General features: G+C 38.6%; 2 protein-coding genes across 2 annotated transcripts in view; one reads left to right on the forward strand and one right to left on the reverse strand.

Annotated features, from left to right (window-relative positions):
• Positions 1–252: 252 nt before the first annotated feature.
• noi (splicing factor 3a subunit 3 noi) lies at positions 253–7,185 on the reverse strand. Its single transcript, XM_045743250.2, has 5 exons — positions 7,014–7,185; positions 5,257–5,463; positions 4,285–4,438; positions 2,836–3,049; positions 253–1,451 (listed from the first exon to the last, which is right to left on the reverse strand). The coding sequence occupies exons 1-5, from the start codon at positions 7,107–7,109 to the stop codon at positions 620–622; spliced, it is 1,503 nt and encodes a 500-aa protein (XP_045599206.1). The 5' UTR covers positions 7,110–7,185; the 3' UTR covers positions 253–619.
• Positions 7,186–8,170: 985 nt separating this feature from the next.
• The window catches only part of LOC138370331 (leucine-rich repeat serine/threonine-protein kinase 1-like), a 304,947-nt gene continuing 291,506 nt past the window's right edge, over positions 8,171–21,611 (forward strand). The window contains exon 1 of the mRNA XM_069334578.1: positions 8,171–8,382. The gene's annotated coding sequence lies outside the window, so the exon portion shown is untranslated. The remainder of the gene's footprint in view (positions 8,383–21,611) is intronic.

The raw sequence follows: 21,611 nt of genomic DNA on the forward strand, positions 1-21,611 counted from the left end.
TTTATTCTGGTTGTCCAATATATGGGGTAATAGTTGGGATATTGTCATTAGTACTGTAGTTTTAATGTCCACCTATGGTTTATTATTATTATTATGAACTAGACCTTGACACCAGTACTGGAACTAGTTACGTTACTCGATGGCAAGTTTTCCCTGGAACACAGTCTGTAAGTAATTTAAATTCGTATAATAAAAGTAGATATACAGTAGTAGTATATTGACTATTTTGAATACTAATTAAAAGAAAAACCATTAATTTCTAATATTTACTTAAAAATTATGTACATTTACTTTTCACCAAGGTACAAGTTAGTGACACGTCAATCGACAGTAACAAAGCAAACCGTTTTAATTTCAAAACAATTGAAATGGTATATGGTACAGTATATCTGCCCCCCTCCCCCCCAAAAAAAAACATTTATGATTATATATAGTTACAATACCACATTTTTGTAAACATGTGTATTTACAGTACAACTTGAATACAGCTCGACAAATATATTTTTGGGAGAAATGTGTACAATACAATCAACATTGATATACATTGTACATGTACAGACATTAATAATTTTCCCAAATGTTAATGTTTGAAAGACCCTCAAATACTGTACTACAAATTCTAAAGGAGCCCTTGCCGTTTAAGATCATCAAAGGTTTTCCGATTAACAACGTTTCCTTGAGAATCTTCATATTCTTCCTCCTGTTCTGATTGCCATCTTTCTGATGTTTTCTGAACCTTGAGTTTTTCCCACAGTTTCAAAGCGTCTTCAATTTGTGTAACATTTGCAAAGTGAGCAGTGTTCGGAATGCCCAAACATCTCATGCCATGAGCATGTCGCCACTCTGCAAAGTGTCTTTGAAATGCTTTTGGACCTTTATATGTGAAGTTTCCACAGATTTCACAGTTGTAGCTAATGTTGAGACCATGGAGTTTGTACAGCCAATATGGAATGGGTTTACCATCCCAGCCCAGAGGAAGGTTCTTGGGATTATATGGCACTTCATCGTCGGCTTCATCCTCAGATTCCGATGCTGAAGCCTCCTCCTCTTCCTCCTCTTCCCCATCTCTTCTGGCTTGTTTGCGCTGAACATTTTCTTTGGTAGCCAAACGCTGCTCGCTTAAGGTTTCTGTAAAGCGGTAAACTTGTGCTTCTAACATTGCAAGATCTCTAATTTTTTCTGTTTCACGCCCCTTTGTTACCTTACCAGGCTTAGACTTTGCAAACAGGGATGGGTCCAGTTCTTCTACAGACATTCCCTTTGTGCTGAAGAGCCTTTGTGCTCTTTCCTCTAAAGTTCCTCCACATTTTAAACCAAGAGCCATTAGTGCTGACTTCAAACGATCCAGACCTAATGACATAAGTTCTTCCGACGATGAAAAAGCAGACAGATCAAGATGAGCTCCCATTGCTGCAAGGGCACCACCTGTTTCCTTTGGCCAGCCAGGAAATCTTGAAAAAAAGAAAAACATACTTTGTAATTGACAATTCTCAACATATCTAGTGTATGTACTAGCTGCAATACAATATGCATAATACAGAAGTAATCTCATTCAATCTAACACTGATACAATAATGTGATTCATCACTACTTGTAATATGAAAGCAAGTCAAGCAAGTTGTCAAATCAAGAACACCTTCCTTAAAGATTTACCCTAAAAAAAACAGGAAATGCTTGAATATAAAACTTATAAGGTGGAACTTTGAAGTCCACGTTGGAGTACAGTATAGGTGTACATTGGTGCCTAGCTTGCTGTCCAATAATCCCACCTTTGCTCTTCCCAGCTACCCACATGGGTGCTAAGGCTCCCAGTGCCTATAGTTACCAAGCCTGACCAAAAAAGAACAGGTCTATACAAAGAATGGTTCTAACTGTGAGAAAAGCTCACAGAAGGTACAAGCTGGAGTGGTGGTGAACAGAAGAGGTGGATATCTCTAGATCAGGGGTTTTCAAACTGAGGTATAAGTACCCCCCTGGTGCTCTCAATAGTGTTTTATATGTTCCAAGGGCTACTCTACTGACTACAACAAACACTAGAGAGCACCAAGTTCTTTATACACCAGTCTGAGAATCTCTGCTCTAAATCCCTAGGACATGCATTTCAGTATTCACCTAAACCATACTAGCATAGCTGTTAATCAACAGCTATACTTCACTCTATTGGATAAGCTTTTCAAAAAATTAATAGCAAATTACACTCACTGTCGACACTAATGTTGTCTATGTCATTACGTAGGGCAAATGAGCATACATGGAAAGCTGCTGCTGAAATCAACCACACTCAAGCACATGCCTACTGCTGTTCCTGCCAGTTGTATACTGCAGTCCAATATATGGACCCCTTGCCCAATCTATGATTGTCTTCCACTGTCATTGCAGATACATGCCACAAAGGCTCTCATGTTGAGTTTACTTATTATTGTGTAGGTACTGGTCTATTTCTGAGCCGAGGCTCTTGTTGTAATTAAATCTTGAAGGTAGGAAACCATGTGCTACCCAATATCAACTAACTGTAGTTACGTAATAATCAGCTTGTGTCCAAAGACTGATAGTTGTAGATCCTGTGTACAAGTAACTACAGAAACCTTCATGGTTTCTTCAATAGTGAAGTGACAGTGCAAGATATTTCACACGTTACCGAGGTATAGTGTATGATGTGTATTGTATATATAATTCCTTCCGAGAGACAGTTCTCCCAGAATTTACCTGTTACTATACATGATATATCTTGTATATAATAAATTCTTGATTACAAATTTATCTGAGGACCATTATACACTTAAAAATAAGTCAAAAGCATTCAAAATGTTAATATAAACATTTAGCTTTACCAACCTTCCACCCTCCCACTGTTCATTGAAATCCTTGTTGACATTGTCCAGTTCCTCGCCAAGATCCAATAAAGGCTTTACCCTCTCTACATAAGAATACAAGTAGTCAAGAAGAACATGGAGATATTCTCGATACTGTGTGGTCTTCTTTTCTTTTGGAATCTCAAACAACCTGTCAAATGTTGTCAGGTATGCGATGTACTCGATCTTTTCAAGCCCTGAAAACGCAATACATATTAAATATAAAATTGTAAGGTTTATGTAATTTCTCTACATATTGGAATGCAGGTTGCTAGTGGTCGTTAACAGACTTCACACCTCTGTATGCCAAACCCTCCGGCAAGATGGGAAGCACTACTAGCCCTTCCTATAGTACGTGTATAAGGCAATCGTAAAAGTTTGGATGTACCAGTACCCAAATTCATTTGGTTAATACAGTACTACAGTAATGATGAAAGAAGGAATTTGGGTAATACAGGCAATTTGTTGTATGTGGAGGGGGTCAACATTTGTTAAAAGATGAAGATTAGCAAAGTACTGTATAAAAAAAGAATGTTAATGACACTCAAAATGACACCCGTGCATTCATCATGTTATTTACATTAAACATCACCACAGAAAACCAATACATACCACCACACTTCATTCAATTATCTGTAGGACTAGCTGTAAAAGACCACTAGGTGAGGAGAGGCCATTTTGTAAAAATGACTCTCTCCTCACTACATTTTAATACAACCCATCCTCCTAAAATTATTATACTTATCGTATCTGTTTGGTTAAACTTACCAACATATACTGTTGGACCCCAAAATATTCACATTTAATATATTTAATTAGCCTAAATGGTATTCCAGAAAACTGGAAATGTAACCCTAAAGAACCTAACCTGTTCAAGCAATCCTAGACGTCATACACATTATCTTAGGTCTAATAAGTACTGTATGTTTAAGTTTCGTTCTACCATTCTTTCCTCGGACTAGAAATTAATATTATTTTTGGGGTCAAAAAGTACATACTGTATTGGTACCTTCGACCAAATGTTTGCTGACAGTACTACAATTTTAGGAGGACGAGTTGGATTAATTTCATTTAGATGACATACTGAAAAGTGTACCAATAGGCCACTTGATATGGTAGACCTGCATGAATATTATACACCTCTCCAAGTACAGTAATGGGTATGAAAGTTAGGTGGGTCAGTAGATTCTGCTGCTTTTGGTACAGTAAAACTGTGGACATCTGAAGCTTCTCTCTTAATACTAATGAACTGCCTTGTTAATACAACTTGCAGTAAGTATGATAGTTAACAAAGTTAAAAATAATGAGGTACAAATATATGGTAAAGATGTTCTTAACTCTTACAATAAGAAAAGAGTGTATATTAAGAGTTTTAGGTATATATAGCAACAAGTGAAAATGAATACAGATTTTCCCCTCAAATAATCTGCACCTTTGATATTGAGGTATTTGTTGTAGCACTCATGAAGGTCAAGATATTTGCCGTAGCCTTCTTCATCAGTGAAGTCCACCATTACCAAATTTTCATCATTGGCTTCCCTTTGCTTATTGATTTCCTCAAATTCCACACTCATGGGCACACTTATCTGATGACAAAAACAACTTGTTAGTCCTTAACAAGTATATTTACCTATTATTTTGGTAGGTAGATAATTATCAAGAGAAAGCATTAAGCCATTACAACTATTTACTAAGCACCATTTAATAAAATGTAGTTTTGGGATATGTGTGAACACATACTGTAAGTCATGCATTCTGTTTACTTTCAATATTTAATAAACATGCAAACACTCCTTGTAAACTATACAAATTTAGCATACAAGTGATCAGGTAGAGTTAATGCTATTCCATGTGCTTGACGACAAAAATACCTTTGTTGGTGGAACTGAATGTCAATCGTAAGGATAACTGGTTTACAATAAAATTTATTTGAATAATACTTTAAGAATTATGGACAGTCTCAGGCTGTAATGAAAGCATGACTACACTATTATTATGTATTCAATTGTTCAATAGGATACCTGCTATTAGATATACCAATTTCTTGTCCACAAATGCGAGTACGGTACTTACAGCAACTATTGGTCACACGGACAAAGATGGACTGTTGCTCCTACAAAAATTTGTTTTATACCACTCATTTTGTAGAGGGTTAGGTTGCTTGGTTACTGTTCCACTTTTTTTTTTAGCATGCCAGTTTGGGGTATTCAAATAGTACACAACACCAATATTTTAAGATATAACAGTCCATTTTTGTATATTCAACAGTAGCTTCTATAAGTACAGTACAGTACTATAATTTTTAGAGGATAGGTTGAGAATAAAGCAATGTTAGCAAAACAGTATAATTGTTATATCTGTACTGTACTTGCATTAAAAAAGTGTCAACAAATTTACCACCCACCTCATTGGGATGCTTTTTGTGAAATTCTTTAATTTGTTTCAGACGGTTGTAAAATTCGGCCAGTTCATTAGGTCCAGATAATGCTGCAACTTCCTCCTTGCGCAGACCATCCTTATCTTCATAAAGATCTGCTAGGTGTTGTGAAGCCTCCACATATCGGTCAAGCAAGATGCGGTGGCGGTGGTCAGAGTTTATTACTTCACGATTCTGAAATCAATTAAAAACTTGACTTTCAACAAGCATTTTATATTTGTAGTAAAGAATGCTCAAGACTAACTTGACATTTCAAGCAGCTTTGTCATAAAAATATTGAAGTATAGGTTTTCTAGAATCATAAAATTTGATTTTAGGACCAATTTCACAAAACAGCTGAACATGCTGAACATGCTGAATGAAACATCAAATTCATTGGTAAATCTGACTTTTTTTAATGCCAAGATTTAAAACCAATATAAGCTTCTTAAGCATCTTAATACTTCATGTATTATGAATGTATGAAAAATGCCAAATTTTATACAAAACCCAACTTCATTCTGACCAGAACTTCCTCATTTCTAGGTAAAAACAATTTTCATCCAAACTGGCTTAACCATTCAGAATCTTCAGGAATCCATGATGGACAACACAGTAGTAAAAAAAAAATTGTTGTTCATGTTTTCTATTGCTCAAAGCATACAGAATTTTCACTAAAATCTTACAATTAATTTTCAATATAGCATTACAACTCTTCTTTACTGTCTGTTTACTTTACTCTTCTTTACTTAATTTGAATTCAAGATACATCTAATATAGCATCTTATTACGAATTACATCATTAAATTTGCAAATGACACCAAGATTTATGGTAAGGTCAAAAAGTGAAAGCGTACCGAGGCCTTTCAAAGTAATCTACATAACTCCACAAATATTCAGAAGACTTACAAATGCTTTTTAATATAGAAAAATTCAGGACTCTGCATTTTGCATAACAATGCACTCCATAACTCCTAAATCAATAACACTATCTTGCAGCAGACTCATTAGGAAAAAGGACCTTAGAGTCCAAATCCACCACTCATTGAATGTTGCACAAGTGGGAGTTGCAGTAAAAAATGCCAATCAAACCATAAAAATGGTCAAATGAACCTTTGACTTCAAGACAAAGAAGGTAGTTATTCAACTGTACAAAGTCTCTGGTATGCCCCCATTTAGACTACTGTATCCAAGCATGGAGACCTCATCTTTAGGACATATCTGCTTAGGAGAAAGTTCAACCCTGGACAATAAAAATCATCCCAGACCCAAGTCAACTCTCACACCAGAAATGGTTGAGGGCCACAGGGTTAACAACACTACAAATCAGACTTGACAGGGTTGATCTCATCAAAACTTGTGAAATCCTGAACAATTTGGAGGATATTGGTCCAGACAACTTCATTAAAAGGTAAAATGTAACACACACACACAAATCAACGGTTTCAGGCTCAACAACCCACACTGCAGGACAGAAAACACGAGATGTTTGTTCACCCACAGGATTAAAAACCCATAAACCTCCAAAACATTACTGCAGTTCAAAATCTAGCTGGATAAAATCATCAGAAAAAAGGGGGAAGGGAAGACCACCGACATGCCGCCGGCATCCTATCCTCGTCGAGGCCACTGGAGAGATAGTGACCTTCAGGTAAAATCAGGTAAATTCAATATCGTCCACAGTATGACATCTACATCAGCAAAGCCTGAGCCTACCTTCAGTACTCCAATAACACACAACTTACAGAGCCCTTCTTGTGTAGACATTCCTTCACCATAGCAGCCATAAGCCGCTCCCTTTCTTCATGGTACCGCCTTTGTTGCTCGAGTATGGTGTCCATGGCTGTGTGTTAGTGGCAGAGGTCGCCTCGAGACACACCACAACAGCCAACATGTAAACAAAACGTTCGGAGTTACCGATGGTTCCTTCTTGTAAGCGATTATTTATTTTTATGTCACCGTCAATTCAATTTGATAATTAATACTATTTTAAGTTATTACCAAATTTTAGGAAAATATTTCCTTTTGAGAATTGTGTGGCTAATAATGACGTTTGTGTTTATGTCAGCGACTACACGAACTTTTAACTTAGGCAATATTTACGTTCTTCACGTATCCTCATGCTCGAAAAAATAAACAGTTTATAGTTGAATAACTAACACAAATATTTCCAAGTCACAAATAACGTCTTATTAACCCCTAAGAATAGAATAAACAAGGCTAAAATAGAGGGGGAGGGGGGCAGGGAATGATGGATCCCCTAAGCTCATTTCGTACACGTGACATATAAATAATAATAATAATAATAATAATGTTTATTCAGGTAAAAGTACATACATACAAAATGAGTAACAAACAGAATGTTGAATTTCTAGATAGAGCTAGTGCATACTATGCCTAAATCCACAAGTACGCACAACGTTTCAGAGACCTACGCTCACCGATGAAAAAAAAATATATATAACCAAACCAAATACAATTTAACCCACGATAATTAACCTATGACCCATACTATATAATGTATATATATATATACATATGCCCGAAACGCTTTGCGTACTAGTGGCTTTAGGCACTGTATGTACTACCTCTATCTTTAAATCTAACAATATTTGTACTGTCACTCTGCAACTATGTATGTACTTTTCCTAAATAAATTATTATTATTATATATATATACGCAAGTTATAAACTACGAAATTTATAGTGTATTTAACAATATAAAAGAAACGAAATTCTGCCCGAAACGCTGCGCGTACTAGTGGCTTTACAAGATTGTAATTACCATATTATGTATCCTCACAATCCCAATGTGCCTTCTTGTATATATATAAATAAATACATAAATAAATAAAAAGAACTGAGAGTGTACGAAGGGTTGAGTATGTGTGTGTGTGCGTGTGTGTGTGTGTGTGTGTGTGTGCGAAAGTGCAGGAGGGGGGCTGTGAGAGTAAGAATGGTCTGCAGTGAGAGTTGTGATGTGCTGGTTGTGGCGGCCTGTGTGACCAGCCTCCCTCACGCTTCTCGCCACGGGTAATGACTTAAAAAGACCTCGGGGAGGGATATTATATCGGTGCATGTGAACGCCGAGTAGATCCAGTGGGAGCGAACGGGGTAAGTAAGAGCTAGTTGATGTCTTATAGAGAGGGGGGGGAAAGGGTGAAGTGGGGGGAGGAGGGTAAATAAGATGCAAAGTATGTCTTGCCAAGCAGATTGAATGAGTCTTGAAATGTCTTAGCAAGTAAGGGGTGAGGAGGGGTTTTCCTAGGTGTGATGAGGGGTTTTAAGGGTTCCTCTTGATGGATAATATGGTTCGCAAGAAAGAAATTGACGTATGACAACTAATTCCCCTATTATAGGCCTGCTAAGATGTATTAGGATCTAGTTACTCGCGGGATACAGTACTGTATTTTGTAGTTTGGAATTGTTCACAATCATTGTATCAGGGCTTAGAGTGATTTACAGGGAAGGAATTAGATGCTTATGTTCCATATTGTGCTCTATTTAGTAAAATGTTTTTTGATTGGCTTTCGAGTGAAGTTAATTTCATGTATCGCCTATTGTGTAAAATTATTGTGAATTGATTTATATTTACAGCAATTCAGGGAGATGTATGGGAATTTTACATGTGTATAATAGGTGATTGGCTGTATAGTAAACAAACATTACACTGACAAGACTTAAACATCATGTAATGTTTAAGTCTTGTCAGTGGTTATTTTCATAAATTCAAACTTTTTACTCATAAAGGCTGTCTGTTTTCTAGGAAATAGAACTTGTGTGTTATGTTATGCAGCTTAACAGAAAAGCTTAGTGACTTTACACAACATATTATTAATTCATGCAAAATGGCTCATAGGGCACAGCAGTTCATTCATCCCTCGGTTCGTGAGGTACGGTCAGATCGTACACAGGCATTTCAACAAAGTTCATTTTCTAATTGTACAAACCATATACATATCGTTAGGCTGTGTTAGTCTAGGTTGGGTTGGGTTGGGTTAGGGTTGGGTGGATAAGAATAGTTATGTTGGATAGGATTAGTTGGCAAACTGCCTTGAGTGCACTGTAACTTGTATTCCTGTTTACCTAGCAGTAAATCTGGTAGTTATGCAGCCTGTGAAAGATCAGTACTTATCTATCAGTGACTATTGGAAAATGTCTAGCTCTTTATGCCTTGCATACTGACCTGGATTGTACCTGGAGGAAGTTCTGGGAGTTATTCTACTCCTTAAGCCCGGCCTAGGGAGGGGGGCCAGGCTTGGCTTGAGAGGTTGGTCTAACAGGCTGTTGCTTAGAGTGGCTCGCAGGCCCTATTACTGTAGCTATTACACTGTAATTTAACTATTTTAATGATAAAATTCTTTGTTGAATTACCTGGATCCTAGGAGAACCTCAATAAGCCAAAAAGGCTTCCTGTCTTCGGCAATTAGAAACCATATTGGGTCTAGGTGTGTAAGGAGCAAACATAGACTGCTGTTGACACTATAAGGAAGCAAGGATTTTTTTATTGCAATCCTCTTAACTTTAGGTCAACCTGGCCTTAGAATGTGGTAGTGGTTTTGTACCTGTTATTAGAAACTGTTGGGGTAACTTGCCACAGTAAAAATTGCATATGGAGTACCCTAGATCTGTACGGATTTAGGATACAAATTTCCTACTCAGTACTAGTTAGGTTTGTAACATTACTAAAGAACAATACAGAAATAGTTTCTTATTTGTAATAAATTTGGGAAACATGTAAACTGGGTATTGAAGAATAACGTGTTTTTCAGCAATAGTATAAAGCATATGGATTTTAACATGTTTGATATAAGATATTGCCTACACAAGCAAATAGAATAAATACCAATAGAGAATACTGGTACTCAATGTTTTAAAAAGGAACTTGCTACACAAGGCTATACTCTCTTGGTTCACTATATAAAACTCAAAGTTTAGGTGGGTGATAGAAATGTTATTTTTAACTTCTTGATCTTACAACTGTAATGGCATGTCTCCCTACTTTAGTTGTGTAGTACTGTATAGTAGTTAGCTCGGTTGACTCTCAATTGTTTGTACCTGGGTTTGATTCCTGGGCAGGGGGACATTTAGGCACATTTCTTTAGACATGATTCCTTTGTTCATCTTGCAGTAAGTCTGAACTTGGGAGGTAGTTAACTGTTTTGGGATGTATCCTGTGGAAAGTCAGTCATTGGCAATAGAGAATGCAATAAGTCTTATAGGTTTCCTGTTCCTTGATGGTGTAACCCCATTTAATTCATTCTATGAAATGTCCAGAAAATATCCGAAGAATACAACCCTTCCTCCTAAAATGATAATACATATCTGCAGTATTTGGTTGAATGTACCAGTACTGTATGTATTGCTAAACCACTAAAATATTCATGTTTTGTATAATTTTATAGTTCTTAAAAAATGGCTAAAAACCAACCTTAATATTCCTATGGCAAAATTAACACATACAGTGCTGTATATGTATTATATTAGGCCTATGATTGCTTGAATATTCAGGTTAGATTCTTTAGTTATATTTCAGATTTTCCACAAAAAGGCACTTGGGCTAATTTAGTAATACAAAGCATGCCATTTTGGGGAGGCCCAACAGTACATATTGGTATGTTTGACCATATACTTATAAATACTATTAATTTAGGAGGATAGGCTGAAAGAATAACATATATTGTTTATCCAGAAATCTATTTTGCTTTAAAACATTTCCCAAGGTAAACTTACCTTTACACCAAAATATTTTAGTTTTCATATCCTTTAATAATTGAAAATAACATCATTAAAAGCATGAGTGCATGTTGTTAATGGTTAGCAATTTCATTATTTCGTACTGTAAAATATAATACAGTATGCTAATTTTCATAATTAGTTTCCTGTTGTTGGAAATATACGAAGCCTGGTACAGTATTTGTATTGAGGTCCCTTATAATATCTCGGTCAGTGATTGACCTCCCTCCCAGGATGAAACCCACAACAGTCACGTAACTCCCAGGTAAGCTACCTATATACTGCTACGTTAATAGAAGCACAAGCTGTAAGGAAACATGCCCAAGCATCTAGCCCTGTGCATACAGTGCATTACTGTACTGTGCAGCTTCAGCAAAATAAGAATGCCTGTACTACACACTTTGGTAAAACACTGCAGTAGGCTATTTACATAATTTAAAGCATAATTCTGCTATTGTGTAATGATAGTAGGTATTGTGTAATTTTGTGACAATCTGTTACACTGTGGTACAATTTTTGCCATATCCTTTCTTTCCCAGTTTATTTGACTACACCAAACATTCTCATACCATAATCAAATCCTTTGTTATTTTATAAATACTGTATTCAGAAGTCTTATATAAAAAGTTTAAAACAGAATATTGAACATGGTAAAAAAAAAATATTTGCCTACCTGTAATAAAGAACCTTTTTTGAAATACCAGGCCTTAACAAGAATTTGTGGTATGCTGCTGCTTCAGCTCCTATCCGTACAGACGAGATCAAAATAGAAAAATGGAACGATGGAAATATAATCTTGAATAGGTAACTACAGTATGTATGTACAGTAGTAATATCATTGACACGTTAGGCTAAGGATACTGTGTTAGGGATATAAGTGTATCCTAGGAAAATATTGTATAAATTAATGAGCATTTAGGAGAAAAGATATACTGTAGACAGGTATCTCAAATATTGTGCAAGGTGAGAGTAGGTTTATCAGGAAGAGAGGATGTGGTTGAGTGATTTTTTTATTAGAGAACATTTAATAAAAAGTTTAAAATGGCTGTATAAAAACAACAAAACATTGTGGCATTTTTTAAAGACTAAACACAAAATGGGCAAAATACAGAAAATGGTTTTCATTGTGACAGCCTACTTTAATTACTTTTAGCTCAATCTAATAACTCTTGAATATTTATAATTTTCATTTCCTAATACAAATACAGCACATTGTATTTTTTCCTCATGGTTTCTGTTAAATATAACATCTTGAAACCCATGAAACTTGTGTATTAGCTGATTATAAAATTAAATTTCTTCTTATACATACAATATATGAATGTAGGTAAGTTTTAAAGGGAGTTGAAGTTAAAAGGGAGCTTTTCTGGGTGAATATGGAGTGTTAGGACAAATTGTTTGGTTAGGTTTATTAGTGTATATGCTGGGATCTCTTAAGTCTTTACTCGCAGCTAGTTTCCCAAATATCTGTTAAACATATACTGTACAGTACTGTATATGAATGAGTTTGGGTGGAAAGAAATGGGAAGGGAAGGGAACTATCAGGGGGGAAAGCGTCAAGCCATTACGACTATACTGTACAGCACTAGGAAGGGGTCAGGATAAGGATTTGGGATGGGATGGGAGGCAGGAATGGTGCCCAACCACTTGGACGGTTGGGGGATTGAATGCAGACCTGCATGAAGCGAGACCGTCCAGCCCAAGTAGTTGGACTTGGAAATATGGACTTATGGAAGGAAATAGGAGTGGCTTCGTGCGAGCCAATAGGCCTTCTGCAGTTTTCTTATTGATATTACTCTAATTTCATTGTGCCTTTTGCAGTTTCATTCATGTTCTTATGACCAGGCCTAATCACCATTATTTTCATTATAGGTTCATACACATTTGTACATACACATTTTACTTCTGTAGAACTCCTCTGTCAACTTGTAAATATCTTCTTTTAAAGTTTTATATTGTGCTCTTTAGTTGATTATTTATTACATTGGAAGATGTGTAATACTTAGCTGATCACTAAATTTATTGTATGTGTTGCCATACATAATCACATAGGCCTCATACATCATATGGAAGTGGCAAAAGATACTTCGTGTTCCATTGCCTTCTTTTACTTTAAATTAAATGCAACATGTACCAGTCTGGAGCCAGGCTTCCTTGGTAATTGCCTGGTCTGTTAGGGTCACTTTATATCTCAAAGGCCCATGCAGCCATCACAGCCATGCTGATCTGGGACACTCCATCAGAAGTCTCTTGAAAGCTAACAACGTTGTTCCAGCGACATTTCATGTATATATTTATTGGAGGTTAAAGAATCTTGTACCTCTGATGTCTACAGTGTGTTCTCTGTGCTTATTGCATCCATTATCTCTAGTATGGTGCAATTGTATTGTGCTAGTTAACGACCTGATCTTCCTGTATTTATCCATGTGTATATTATGAGATCTCTCTCGTCCCCATTCCAACGACTCTTGTTGAAATAAATAGATCTGTCATACAAGGAAGTTGATACCCCCCTTATACACCATAATACTGAAATACGATAGGTGAGCTCCACAGTTTTATAAATAACTGACCTGGTTCTCACCTAAAAATGCCACTTCACATCTATTGCTTTGTCAGTCATTCTCTCTCTCTCTTCTGTGTTATTATTTTATTCCCTCTGAATCACCTTATTTCTCATTTCCGCTGGTCTGCAATTCGATATCATCTCGAAGCGCAATGCGTGTTAGTGGCTTTACAAGAATGTAAAAACATGAGTGTTATGTACTCTCACAACCCAATGTACTTCTTGTATATAAATAAATAAATTAAATAAATCCCTTCGATATCATCCCCTCGAGTTTCTTATGTCTTTGGAGATAAGATATAAGGGAACTCAATCTTGTTTCAGATGAATCCACAACGATTCCAATGACTTCCATCTTTCTTGATCATTATATCATTCCATTTGGAATCGTCACTACCAGCGATGCTGTTGTATTCTCCGCAGCCATTTCCACCTTTAGATTAATGGCTAGTCATCTGATCTCGGAAGTTCGACGAGAGGTTCGAGGATGTTATCTGGGGTATTTACAAGCCTCGTCCTTATCAACGCACCACGTGCTGAACAACTGTCAGCAGTCCAACTGTTAAACATCTGTCTTTTTCTGGATCAGCACCTGTTGCAATTTCTCCCATCTGTATCGCTAGACTACAGTGATTGTCAAGCTTTATGTTCTTGCTGATGCGGTACCCTGTTGCCAAGGTAATAAAGAGTAATCCACACTGGCAATGGTCTCGAATGGTTGGTAGAAAACCGCTCACTGGTTAACGGTTTAATCCCAGTTTTAAAATGGAGGGTGTACCAGTGTGTCAAGCTTTAGGTACATAGGCGTCAACTGAATCTCTAGCCAAGTCACCACCTAGAAAATCTTAACGCGGCTATTTTCACCAACACTATAATAAATCCTATTTGATTCCCAAAATTCAAATATCGCAAGTTCTCGAGCATAACCTAACTCGTCCGACTAATTAGAACTTAAATATATACCCAGATTTAACTTAAATATAGCCTACAGGCACTTGACATACTGTAAAGTAGGCCAGTGTAGCTGCTTGCGGTTGCGTGTTGGGCCTAATAGAGGCACAAATCAGTGCCTCTACCTTTCCGTCACATTTGATTAGCCAGTACTGTTTCCAATAGCATTTTTATTATTTCCTTAGCTAGCGGCTAGCAGCCAGCGTTTTTTTACTTCTATTGGGCACAGGTTTATAGACTTTTTTTTTGTTATATTTTTGGCTAATAAGCAAATTATGCGTTGACACGCATATGAGAAGCCAAAAATAACTAATGGAAAAAGACTAATGGCAATATTAGAAGACTCAATTAAGTCTTGTTTCCTTTAATCTGAAGTTTTAATTGCTAGCTTCGGGTTCTTAAATAATAAGAAACAAGTGTAAAAACCCTTAGGGGTTACCACTGACATGGAGAGGGATTCGTGAGTTTTTCTACTCCGCTAGGCTTGACTTGATAACTTGTTCCAACAGGCTTGGAGAGGCCAACAGGCCCACATATCCATGACAACCCGGTTGGTCCGACATTTCTTGCAGACACTAAAATTCCCTACGGGTTCACCATAGCCCGTGCTACTTGGAACTTTTGTTCCGAGTAGTTGAATCTAAAACGACATTGCAGAAACTTATCTTAGGCATTGACAGTTGAATAATACAAATAAATCTGTCTTTATTGTTTGAACATCGCAGAATGCTGCTTAAATTATCATTAATTTCACTCTTCAACAATGACCTAAGGTGTGCCCTAAAATGGGCGTTGAGATGATTCAGTGGCGTGTAGGTGTTAGTGTGGGGGTCTGGTGGCGGTGGCAAGAAACTGCTATTGGTGTGTCGAATTGCTAGTTGCTCTTAAGATCTAAGACTTCAGACTATGTAAACATATACTATTCACCAGTGTCATGACCGGGGTCTCGGGTGTTGTGATTAGAAACAAAATAGCTAGAGGAGGAACACTTCAGAGACTATAGATGACAACATTCCAGACAGCACCAGTTATTTACAAAGGGTGAAAACAGATGCCCGCGGAAACACGCAGTCTTTTAACTTTTGTGATGGCTGCGGGCTTCGACGCTACAACGACAAACAGCCTCACGGACAAGGCAACCACCACGGAAAGCTACGGGAGTAGAAGAACGCTGGAAATCGTAAAAAGGTAATCAACAAGTAACCAGAGAGTAACAAGGTACAGAGAGTTTCCAGGTGCAAGGTGTGAAACACGAAAAGCACACGGGCTTCGTCTAGGATATCCGTAGGCATTTAGTCGAATCATTTCAATCGAAACGGCAGAATAAGAGCACTGCGGACGATCAAATGGGTATTACTCTACCATTGTTTGCTGAATTATAATTGGTTCCAGCCGCTAAGAAATCACCTTAATATCACTGGTAAATGAGTCCAGAGCTGTTTCATAACGATTGGTCATCTCTAATACCACTAATTGTCATGAAGTATACCAATAAATCAAGATCTTTGTAACAAAAAATTCTCGTATACCTTTAAAGTGTTGTGCATGAAACAAAAAGCAAGAATCCCTTTCGTGGTACGTGCTCTTGGGTAAGCCTAATGCCCTTGGGTGAAACATTAACATAATCCCTTGCTTTCATTTAAGCTTAGGCTACTGTCCTTGTGTATGACATTAACATTATCTCATATTTCATGCCAAAATATAAACTATACTAAAGAAAATGGCTACTAAAGGTATTTTATCAATAATACAAATATGCAACCTCTAGAGGAGGTTGCATATTTATTAATGCATATTAATAAATATGCATATTAATGTTAATTATTCGCCTCCTAGGTGTGAATTGTTTATTAATCCAGGGGTTGCGATTTCGATGCAATAACAGTGCCTCTATATTTTCTCTTGAATGAATTTGATTTCGATTCATGGAAGTTTTAAGTTTGGAAGATCATTATTAGTGTTATTTTTTAGAATATTTAGAAATATGTATTTATTTGTTAATTAAATATATCGATGTTCCTGTAGGCCTAAAGACAGAAGATTTTGGTGCATTTCTCGTATTAAATGACGGACCAACACCAACCTGTGTAGTTTTATTTTGTATTTATATAAAGGCACCTTATTAGACCGATTTAAAATCAAATTGTACATAATATATAGCCTGAACGGATATATTGAACACCAGCGGAGTTTGGAGGTGATAACGTGTATTGTCAGGTTAACAATACACACACATTTACCGTGGTCAATAGATCGACGAATAATTATCTGAGTAGGTGGAGAAATGACTATTAAGAGGCACAGTTGAACAGTGAAGGGTGTGGCTAACATCACAGGAAAGCTGTGTGTATATATACCAGGCCATACTCCTGTTATGGTAGTACTTATATTAACGATGAGGACCATAGTATAATATATACTAACGTACATCGAAATTAGACCGTAGAAATCGGCACTATTGAGTTGGACAAACCGGAAAACTTATTACTTGTGTTGTTTTGATAAACTAAACTAACCTAACCTTCCTAGGTCTAATACATGATATCTGAGGCCTAAGATAGTACATATGTGTGCTATACTAGACCTAGAAATATTTAAGTTTGTTTTTAAGCTTCATTTATTTGTAAGAATTCCTTACTAGTCAGTATACTACTATCTAAAAACTACGTACGTACGAATTTTTATAATATTTAACAATTTAATGGGACTACAAGAGGGTCCTTTACGCCAGTTCTCTGGACTGTGGCGGATGTGGATGGTAAAAGTTATTGATTATTTATAAATAACGTGAAGAATGTGTAGTGCGGTAGAAAGATCAAGGTTGTGTTTACTATTCAGACCACGCCACACCCAGCTGCCTGCTCCTCCCTCCGGTGGTGTGCCTGAGTCATTCTCTCAACCATCATTGGAGTGCTACTTTCATTGGGGAGGAAGGTGATGGCTTTGACGAAACGGGTTTGCGAAATGTCTTCTCGCTAGAGGCGAGACAGGCTTCCGTGCTCCATCCTCTAGGGACGACGAGCCCTTTGTTCCTGCTGGGCACACAGAACCCAATGGAGGGGTAGAAATAGCCTAAGCTACTCTTATCCTTTTGAGATGTATTTTATGGTCTCAGTAAACGTACTTGAACAGAACCCAATCCCATCTGATTGTATGTGACCTGTTAAAGGGGGTTGAGTCGAATTTGTTAGATGGATAATTTAGTTATACGCCAGTTACCTCGGTGGTACTGCGCGAGAGGAATTATCAATTCATGGTATCTCTACTATCTTAATATTTTCAACCAGTACCACCTTCACCCATCTGTACCCCTTACATCCTTTGGTTATACGGATCCTCTTCGTCGACCTATCTTCACGATCCCCTCAATCGACACCCCGAATCCCCACTGTGTCTCGTCCAATCAACCCACCCCACTACCACCCACTCCCGCACCCTCCCCTGCACCCACCCCTGCACCTACCCCTGCACCCACCCCCTGCACCCCCCCCCCACACCTACTCACACCCAATGAAATCGATCACTTGCTCATTTGTTCCCACATTGCCCCTCCTCTTTCCTCTCCTTCAATTTCCCAGCTCCTCTAACTCCTCCACTCCTATCCCACCTTGCCCTTCTTATCTGCCTCGTTATCCCATTATCGTTCATCTTTCTCTCAAACCTCCTCCCCCCTCCCCCGTTACTCCTCCCTAGATCCCATTCCTTGTCTTTCTCCCTAACGAGCCTCGACCACCCTTTCTTGTTCCCCGATATTCCCCCTCCTATTTTTCCGTCCTGCAGCTCTAAACATTGGTTCGATTTTATCGTCTCTTTGAAACCCCAGCTTTCTGTGGTTGAGAGTGGGAGGTGGGATAGGGGAGGGATAGAATATGTGGTCTAACGACCCGGAGGGCAGTTGGGTGTGGCTCTTTGAAGCTCTTCAGTTAGCCGAAGGATAGAAAACAAATAAGATGATGGAAGATACTTTAAGATAAAAGCAGTGTGATGCCGCTGAACCGATTTCCCTCCGGTTTGACTCCTCTTGATGGGATGTAAATTAAGCTGAGAGGGAGGAACCTTGCCCAAAGATCAGATAATTATTAGTTTCAACGTCAACAGTGTTGCAGCCTGTGACTACCAGAGATATTGTCTGTCAGTGGTTGCCATTGTCTCTGGGTCGTCCTTTCTGCTTGTTTTCTCCTCCTCCTCTCTTCCATTAATAGTGCTAGTTAAGTTATATACTTCTGTAGCGAACAAGTGCACTCTTGTTGTATATATACATATTATATATATATATAAGAGAGAGAGAAAAAAATAGAAATCCCAGAACCCCCTCCAGGTATGCTCCAGGTAGGCGACAGCACACACAGCACTCTACTCAACACTAGACATAACACACAGCCATACACAATGTGACAAAGTTTGTGACTTTTCTCAGTTTTGTTACACACCTATGTCTACACCGGGCCGACGCCTAATCCATAGACCCTCCTTATTACAGTGCCCACCAAAGCCACCACTCTGCCTTGGTGGCCCAATTCACACAGTGTACAAGTGTATTTGCAACAAGGTTATAAGCTGACCAATATGGCTTTCATGGTCTGCACTTTAGAAGGTACAAGGGTTGGCATACAAGACACAATGAAGTTAATGGCAATAAGAGAAGCCTCACCACAGTCCAGTGTACAGAAGAGGGGGAGAGAACTTCTATCTCTTCAGGCCCAAAACCCTGACAGTCCGGCACTTCACCCAGATGGAACCAAAAGATACCCTCTGGAAGAATGACGGACAGCTGATGTGGGACTGTTACGGCCCTCTCGGGTCGCAATCGGGTTCTTACTCTGATGTTGTTAGAGGAAGGGTATCCGGCCCCAAGCCAGTAGTGGCTTTCAAGGGATGTGATCCGTAACGCAAGTAACTTAAAGGGGAAGGGAAATAAAGTCAAGAACTTAATACTATAATTATTACCATCACCAATAAATGTATATAAGATTACACGGGGGGGGGGTATAAACACTATTATATACACTATGTAGTCTTCCTCTGAAGACCCTGGACGTTCACGGTGCCAAGCTCTTGGTGCTCTCGTAGCCTCACGACGAATCCTTCGCGAATCTTGAGTCTACCCCGGCCACAGGCCAGCCAAAACACAGTTCCACTGGGGGCACCGTCGTGGAGGCCGTCAACCACAAGTCCAGCAGATAGCTGGCAGGTTCCAAATCAGCCACGCTGGTTAGGCCACTCCACGAGCGATACTAGGGTCGCGCCCTAGTCAGGAGCCTCGTGTGATACCACAGATCACTCTCCTTTCCACAACACCCCAGTGGTTAAGCGTCTCCACCAGTCAGTCCCGGGTATGACAATCCTTCAACTGCCACTTCATAGGCAGGGTGTTCATCCGGGGGGCGACTCACAGCTGTTGCAGCAAACACTTGGTGACGAGACGGCTGCCTTGGGTAGACTGACTCAACTTCCCTTACAGCAGTCCCAGGTCGACTCTGTAATCAGACACGTCATCAGTAACAGGGACACACTAAAGCACCTCACTTACGGGCTCAGACCCAAACGCCCACCTATCCACTCCATAGATGGCGTTGTCGTCTGAGCACCACCTCACCAGAGGTCAGCAGCGGCTGTGTTGTGAGCTGAACAGGACTGGAAACTGGCCCTCGTAGCCAGTACACCTCGTCCTCACCAGGTGTCGTCGTCCATTTGGAGGGGGTTTCGGGAGCTGACCCACAGATGGCGTGGTCGTCACTGCTCCAGGCTCGGACGCTGGATTCGGGTCCGTAACAGGGACTACACGTTTCTATCCGCTCAGGCTGACCACTACATCTCCTTCAATGTTGGTCAGGCATGTGCCGCGGCTAACCTAAGATACGGAAGCAGAAAAATCAAACAAGCAGCAGTAGCAGCTGGGACGTCGAGAGACATTTGTTCCCATAGCAAGACACACACACACACACACACACACACTTGGCCCCTGGGGCAAGGATACCAGTGTGAGGGCTAGGATAAAATCCTAGTGAGGGTTCGAGTGAGTTCCCAACACTGCACTGGGTATAACCAATCCTTACACCATACGCTTTCTCAAAGAATTGGGTTCTAAATTTATTGACACTACCAGATCCTGCATTCGCGGGGACTTAAATATCCTATATAATGCTTATTATTTCATTTCCTCCTAGACTATGGGTCTCCTTTACAACTTGAGCTGGTACCCCTCTTCATATATTTAAAAAATACTCTCTCATTTTATATATATATATATATATATATATATATATATATATATATATATATATATATATATATAATATATATTTATTTATATAATATATAGCCAGGCTAGACTTGTGATAACTTGGTCCAACAGTCTATTAGACCAAGCTCTTACAAGAACTTATCTAAGTGCCTCTTGAATACATCCACCTTTGTTCCAGCAATATTTCTAATGCTTGCTGTGAGGGGTGTGCTTGGCACGTGTGCCAAGTGCTGTGATACACTGACACTGCGGTAACCAGGTCCTTGTTGTTGTCGTAACCTAGCTTAAAACGTTAGCACAAATAGTAACGAAGTAATAGCCCAGCTACTAAAAAAATAACGTTTAATCCGTTAGTATAAGCATTGCGCAGTATAACGAGTGTCGCCTCCTTAACGTATTGTAACCCAATCTGTGAGACACAACGAGTTTGAGTTGCTGGCCTAGACAGAACCCCCATTATATTCTAGACAGGAATGACGAACTCGTTTAGAATCTTGTTGAATGTGAGTTGCATAATTCAGATGTTTATTTTTATGCTGAGGAAGGCTGGAAGGCACTGAGGAAGGCATTAACATGCCTCAGCACGAAAACGGTTTATACCCTCCCACCCACCTTGTTGTTGGCTAGGCTTATCTTGCTGCATCCCTAATTTATGCATTCATCACACACGTCTCAAGTCATGAAGGCGTACATCTTAATGCTAAAAGATTATTATTATTGCTCAATGAATTTATACATACATTATATATTTTAGAGTTTGAATAAACTCTTAGAGCAGTGGACCTTGTGGCAGCGACTCAACGAACCTTGGGCCAGATTCACGAAACAGTTACGCAAGTACTTACA

This window comes from Procambarus clarkii, chromosome 31, assembly GCF_040958095.1.
Source record: "Procambarus clarkii isolate CNS0578487 chromosome 31, FALCON_Pclarkii_2.0, whole genome shotgun sequence".
In the NCBI taxonomy this organism is placed as follows: Eukaryota; Metazoa; Arthropoda; class Malacostraca; order Decapoda; family Cambaridae; genus Procambarus; species Procambarus clarkii.

What these genes read in the sequence shown, in the direction of transcription:
- noi (XM_045743250.2), bottom strand. Translation starts at nt 7,109, where the DNA reads ATGGACACCATACTCGAGCAACAAAGGCGGTACCATGAAGAAAGGGAG. An exon ending in GTCTACACAAGAAGGGCTCT is followed by an intron (nt 5,464 to 7,013) that starts GTAAGTTGTGTG and finishes AATTGATTTCAG; the next exon opens with AATCGTGAAGTAATAAACTC. An exon ending in GAACAGTGGGAGGGTGGAAG is followed by an intron (nt 1,452 to 2,835) that starts GTTGGTAAAGCT and finishes CTTTTTTTCAAG; the next exon opens with ATTTCCTGGCTGGCCAAAGG.